We start from the raw sequence: 6,677 nt of genomic DNA on the forward strand, positions 1-6,677 counted from the left end.
TGTAAAGGGGTAGCCAAGAATTTGTGGAACAGGAGATAAAGTTTCAGTCAAGGCAGAAGGAGTCAAAATCTGCTTCCTCTCCCCGTCTTCTTTCTAATTTTCCAGGAGTGTTTGTCTCAGTTGGCCATTGTTCATCTTCTCTGCCCATGCCCACTACCTCCCCTGAATACTAGACTGTCCTCAGCCTCACGGTCAGCAATTGTCCTTGTCAAGGAAGACAGAGGCCATCAGTGTCCTTAATATGCTGAGAAGAGTCATTCTGGCACCTCTGTGCCTGGGAAAATATCTCCAGCTCTGAGCCCGGGACTCGTCTTATTCGTTTTGTGGAAAGTTCCATCTAGAATTGTTGGAGCTGGGCAATGCAGCTGTGTCAGAACAGGAAATTGGTTTGGTAAGGTAGGAATGGGACCAGTTGTCAATAACATGCTGCTCCCCCTTGCAGAGACTGAGTTGAGCTACTAGATGTGTTTAACATGGCCAGTTACCTCTTAATAAAGGTTTTGATTTTTTTTCCCAGAAATTTTTGGCCTTGTAAATTTATTGCCAGATTTAGATTGACATTAAAAAAAAAATACAATATGCATGTTTTTTATCTCAAATGAAGATAAATTCAGATCGGGCTCTGAATTTTTGTACAGGAAGAGATATACATTCTTACAACTTTTTTGTGATAATATTAGAACTCATGCATCCTTTTCTGTCTCCTTTTCCTCTCAATTCTTGTTTTCGAACACTTTCCTATAAAGTATACTCTCTGATTATTTATGCTTCTTGTAATGATGTAGGGAACATGTCACTAGGACAAAAAGAAAATCCCCATTCTGTTTAGTTTTATTTGCCCTGAGGTCAGCTGTAACAGATGAGTTATTTTTTCCCCACGATTCCAGGTCATTTGCCTGTCTACGAGATTAGGAGAAAGTTATCTTTTTTCAATAATCTCACCTTTGGTTCCTAACACTGTCTGACTAAAAGAAAAATTCCAGAGCCACCGTATCAATTGCTCTCCTGCCACAATTTTATTTAGAGAACCTAGGCTACCTTGAAATGGCCACTTATGGTTAATAATAAAAATTTTGGCTAAAAATCACTGAACACTTAACATGTCTTACAAACTTCATGTACAGATTTTACTTAAGCCTCATCTTTTGGAAAAGGTAAATGTTGTGAGAGATTATTTCTCCCTGCCACCATTTCCTCCTTGTTACAGAAGGGAGATAGAGGCCCAGAAATGTCCATAAGATCACAGAGCTAGTAAACGTAGGACCTGGGGTGTAATGCCTCTTTATTTTGGAGAGTGAACATTAGTTACCACTTATTACCCGCTTTATCTTTCCACACCTCTGCTTCTCTTTCCTTTCTTTTTTATTCCAAATTAAAAAGAAAGAATTATTTAACTATTAAGTTAAAAGAAGTGTTACTGATACCATGAGATCTAGAACATAAACATTTTTATCCACTTTACTTTTTAAAACATTTTTATTCGATATAAGGTACATGAAATAATGTCACATTTCAAGTGTAACATTTAGTGTTTTGACAAATGCATACACCTTTGTAACCACTACACGGATCAATATATAGAATATTTTTATCGCCCTGTGAGTTGTCCTGTGTCCCATTGTAGGCAATGCCATCTTTTCACTCCTAATCCCTGGCAACCACCAACCTGGTTTTTGTTGCCATAGATTGCTTTTGTCTTTTTTGGGGGAATTACATCTGTATGAAATAACTCAATATGTACTCTTTTTGTGTCTAATTTCTTACTTTCAGGATAATGGTTTAAAAATCATCCATATTGATAGATGAGTAAAGAGTTTATTTTTGTTTTTGAATAGTATTTAATTTTGTGAATATACCAGTTTCTGCATTCATTTACTGACTCTGTTCTGGCATTTCCAATCCGCTTTTGAGCTCATTCAATGAATTTTTCAGTTATTATACTTATACTCTTCAGGTCTAAGATTTCCATTTGTGTTTTTTTTTGTGCTTTTCATTTTTCTGCTGAGATTTTATTTCTTTTTCTTTATTTAGAAAATATTTTCCTTTAATTTTTGAATGTATTTTATTTAGTGTTTTTGCTCATGTTTATTATAGGTGCTTTAGAATATTTGTTTGCTAAATTCAATAACTTCAGTGATCACAGTGTCAGTTTCCATTTGTTTTTCCCTTGACTACGAATCACATTTTCTTAGTAATTTTGGGTTGCGTAGTGACAATCCATGATATGTTTCCATTTGTGTATTTTAACTTTCTTGATAAAGGACATTATTTTTCTCTTTTTCATCCTAAATTCTTATATATGAATTAATCAATCAAAACTTGGCGAGCACTTACCACATGCCATTGTTGGGCTGGGTTTAATATAGAACAGTTGAGGGAAGATCTTGGTCATTGCATATCTGAGCAAATTGTTAAGAGATGGTGTCATGTGGATAACTCAGAGTACCCCAGAGAAAGCTGATAATCAATTGGAATAAGCACAGTGGGAAGAGAAATGAAAGTCAGTTAAAAATGGAAGTGATTCTCAATGACATTTTCGAAAAACACGTTTAAAACTGTTATCGAAAGAAAGAGTTGTCCACTCGACGCTAGTAAAGCCAAAGACTACACACCGAGAAGTGCAGCGGAGAAATATTGGGCATTGTATTATGAATGAAACCACCCAGGAGAACGGGAAGCTCAAAACCCACACTCTGCAATGGTGTGTAAGTTACAGATTATTTAGGGATAAATCTCAAGACACTGGCAGAGAAGGATGGGGTTGTGCTGGAAGCAGATTGTACGGATGTGAGGAAAGGGTAATATATCATTTTTTTTCAGGTGAAAACGTTCTGTTCTGGTGTTCTTCCTCTGGTTTCATGGGAAAGTAGCCAAGGAGTCAGTCCACCTTAGGCCTCAGAAGCAGAAAAACCACTTAGGTCAAGATGATATCTTTAGCCTGCAAGTGGTCCAGACCTTGAGATCATCATCGATCAGGTCTGGGCTTCTGTCCTCTGCTACCTCTGCAGTTGCTGATTATTGGGGGGGAAAGGCTAGGTCTCTCAGGGGTATATCTATGCGTGTATGTGTGTCTGCATGTGTTAGTGTGTTGTATATACAGAGAGAGAGAGAGAACGAGAGAGAGAGAGAGAGAGAGAGAGAGAGAGAGAGATCTTAGAGCTAGGATTGAAAGCTAAATTTAATCAAAATCAAGAGGACTCTTGGTTTCAAAACCTTGGGAAAAAAATATTGCTAGTGATCTCTCCAGGCAAGTGACCATATTGCCAATGTAATCTTTTACAATCCTGATGCTCCACAAGGAACCAGACAAAAGACTTGATTTTTACTGTTTTTACTGTCTTCATAATGACAAGGTGTAGATACCTAGCAGAGGAAAGAGGTTATTTTGTGTTTTCACACAGAATACATTCACAAAAGTAGTTCACGTATGGAGCTTAAGTCATATTGCAATTCACTCTGGTATCTGAAACTGAAATTTATGTGATTTTCCTCTTAATCTAAGTTACTTACCACACAATTACATAAGTATTACCCAGTAATTATAGAGTTATCAAAAAAAAAATGATCAATTAGATATATTCTTAAGAGCCTGGCCCACAAATTGCACTGTATGTAAAGCAATTACTTTGACTAAAGTCTCTCTTTTATCATGGATGAGCCTTTGTTAAGTGCTCCAGTGGAGCCGTGTGCTAGGTGAGCATCTGTGGCCCAGCTGCAGGTTTGAGCACAGCCTTTGGAGGCCTGGGTATCATTGTGTGTCTACTCCACAGAAGTAGGTGCCTGAATGACTAGGCTGGGAGGCTGTGATGTTCAGGGAGCTTTGCTGCTTGTTTTCATTAAATGTGGCAACTATTTTGTCATGATTCTTCTCTTCTCCACCTTTCTGTAACATCATCAAGAAGATAGGGCTTTCTTCACGCTTCTGAAAATACCAGTGCAGGGAATATGAAGTCTTTGAGGGTTTGCACATGATGGTGACATCTTCTCCCTCTTGGATTATCACAGACTGAGGACTCTGCTGCACTTCTTGGCTTCTCACGCCTGATAAGAAACAAGCAAACGCTCATAAGATGCTCAGTCTCATAAAGGAATGGAGATTTTCTCTCCTTCTACTTTACTCAAAGTATAAACATCACCACATAATTAAAGAATATTTCTCACACTTATCTTTCTGTCTGGTTCCCAAAAGGGCCCTCCCAAGGACAAAAACACAACCCAGTTGCGGCCCTCAGGGTGCTGTCACCATTATAAGCCTCTCCTAGACTGCACCGTGTACTCACATGCCAACTGCCACAACAGAGTGCCTGAAAGCACTTTCAGGAGAGTCTCCATGCCTTGGATCCCCAGCTAAATCAATGCACCAGGTCAGCTTCTGAACAGGCTTCCTCAGCAGGAGTTACTCTGAGCACAGAGTGAGGCCTGTTCCAGTTGTTTGTAGAATACTGCAATGTAGGGGGACAACCAATCAGAGAGACAAGACAGCACTTTCACCATTTACAAAGAATCATATACATCTATCTAAAATACTTTTAAAACAGTGCTACCCTGTGGCTGGGCTGAGAAATGGACACAACCATAGTATCCTATGATAGATGATTGGCTAAGGAAGCTGTGGCACATATATGCAATGGATATTACTCAGCCATAAGAAGAGATGAAATACTGCCATTTGTGACAACATGGATGGACCTCGTGATAATCATGCTAAGCGAAATAAGCCAGACAGAAAAAGTTAAAAACCACATGATATCACTTATATGTGGGATATAAACCTAAAAGCAACAAAGGAACAGGACAAACAAGCAGAGACTCATGGACATGGGCTATAGGTTACCAGATGGTAAGGGGTGGGGGGAGGGAGAGATAGATGGGGTAAAATGGGTCAAATATAGGGGGATATGGGGAGGATGAAGTGGGTAAAGGGGATCAAATATATGATACCTGAAGGAAACTGGACTTTGGGTAGTAAACACACAATAGAATATACGGATGTGAAATAATATGCACTTGAAAATTATATCATTGTATTAGCCAATGTTACCCCAATAACATAATAAAAAATATAAAAATACTGTATATATGTATAAATTAACATATGTAAGTACATATATATATGTACTTACTTCTCCTTTCATTCTTTCCTCCTTGTTATCCTCAATATCTTCTCTTTATGACTTTTGCTTTTCTCATTCACTTTTCTATTTTTCTGTCGGGCTTCTGCTCATCCTCATGCAGTGGCCACTCTAGATGCTGCTGCTGCTCCCCTCACTTTCAAGGAGATATTGTACAGGTGCAGCCCCCTCCATCCCACTGTGTGTCTCTCAAGATGCAGTAGTAGACAGCAGAGTCTCTCAGGGTGACCTGGGCCAGGATCAAGGTACTGGACTTCCTGTCTGTGGTAATGATCAGAGACATCATTCCATGGCTCACATTGCCTTTCAGACCGTGAATCACAAACTCTGGACCCTGGCCGGGAATCTGTCGATACCAGTGTATGTACTCAGTTCCACTGATTGTGGGGTGGTTACAGGGCAGGTGCACGGGTTCTTCTTCAGTACTCTCCACTACATCTGGCTGTGTGGACTTAGCATCACTCTTGATACCTTGAGGGGTTGATAAACAATAGATTAGCTCTGGAATGTCAAATCTTGGTGCATCTAAGTTCAGGTTCATAAACAATCCTGAAACTCTCTTCTCTGGCTGTATTTGTACTGAAGGATTTTCAGGTGTGTTTCACAGGACAACAGAAACTTTACTGCTTTTTATTCCTAAATATTTCAGAGACACAAGGCCAAAGATAAATTGCTATATTCCAGGACCCTTGGAATCAATGAACCTGCAAATCCTCACAGGCTGAGAGCTATGGGGCTCAGGGGATCTTCTGTGAGGAGCGGATATGATAAACTTCTCCCAATGATGCTCAGATACTCTAGAGAAGCACACAGTCACATAGACACATAGAAACACATCATGTTATTTCCCCCTAGTGTTTGGTAAAGTGCAGGGGGAGAAGTAGAAGCAGGAGATACTTGCACTTTGTCTTCAGTCCCAGATCACTTACCCAAAATTAGGAGAATAGTTATTCCTGTCAACGATCTCATACTTCAAGTGTAATCTGGGGCTCCAGGCCTCAGAGCTCAGGATCTGTGTCTAATCCTCCATTTGCGGAGGTCCCAGCAACCACACAGCAGCCACTAGCACAGCCTCGACCAGGAAGCTCTCAGAGGGTGTTCCCCAGGCAAACATCAGCTAAAGACAGAGCAGTCTCTTGGCTGGCTCTACTCCCACCCCCAGAATGAAACATCAATTTATAAAGAGGGTAAGGAAGTTTTCCCAGTGTCTAGCCCTAATTCAGGGGATTGACACTGAGATTAGTTTCAAGCTTCAAACTCAAATAGTCTATGTCTGAGTGAGTCTGAATAAATAAAATCTTCTGCAGGTGGTCAACCATCCCTCATTTGTGGTACACAGCAAATCCCACCACTGAACTGGTATGAAATGTCCTTTAATCCAAGAACCTGTTGCTGAACCTTTGACTACAAGGGGAGAAGGGAATTCCTTTCTGTATTCCCAGCCAGAGCAGCAAGTTACAGGAGGAGGTATACGTAATTTAACTTCCATAGTTAGAAACTCTTTTCTGATTTTTTAAAAAAGACCATAAGCTGAGTTAAAATCCA

General features: G+C 39.7%; 2 gene segments (V, D, J or C); both read right to left on the bottom strand.

The window, feature by feature from the left end:
- Window positions 1–3,748: 3,748 nt before the first annotated feature.
- LOC105309060 lies at window positions 3,749–4,332 on the bottom strand. The segment is given in 2 exon segments: window positions 3,749–4,041; window positions 4,281–4,332. Coding segments are annotated over 2 exon segments (345 nt in total).
- A 939-nt stretch (window positions 4,333–5,271) lies between these two features.
- Window positions 5,272–6,101, bottom strand: LOC105309061. The segment is given in 2 exon segments: window positions 5,272–5,603; window positions 6,062–6,101. Coding segments are annotated over 2 exon segments (372 nt in total).
- Window positions 6,102–6,677: the final 576 nt, after the last annotated feature.

This window comes from Pteropus vampyrus, unplaced genomic scaffold, assembly GCF_000151845.1.
Source record: "Pteropus vampyrus isolate Shadow unplaced genomic scaffold, Pvam_2.0 Scaffold664, whole genome shotgun sequence".
Classification (NCBI taxonomy): domain Eukaryota; kingdom Metazoa; phylum Chordata; class Mammalia; order Chiroptera; family Pteropodidae; genus Pteropus; species Pteropus vampyrus.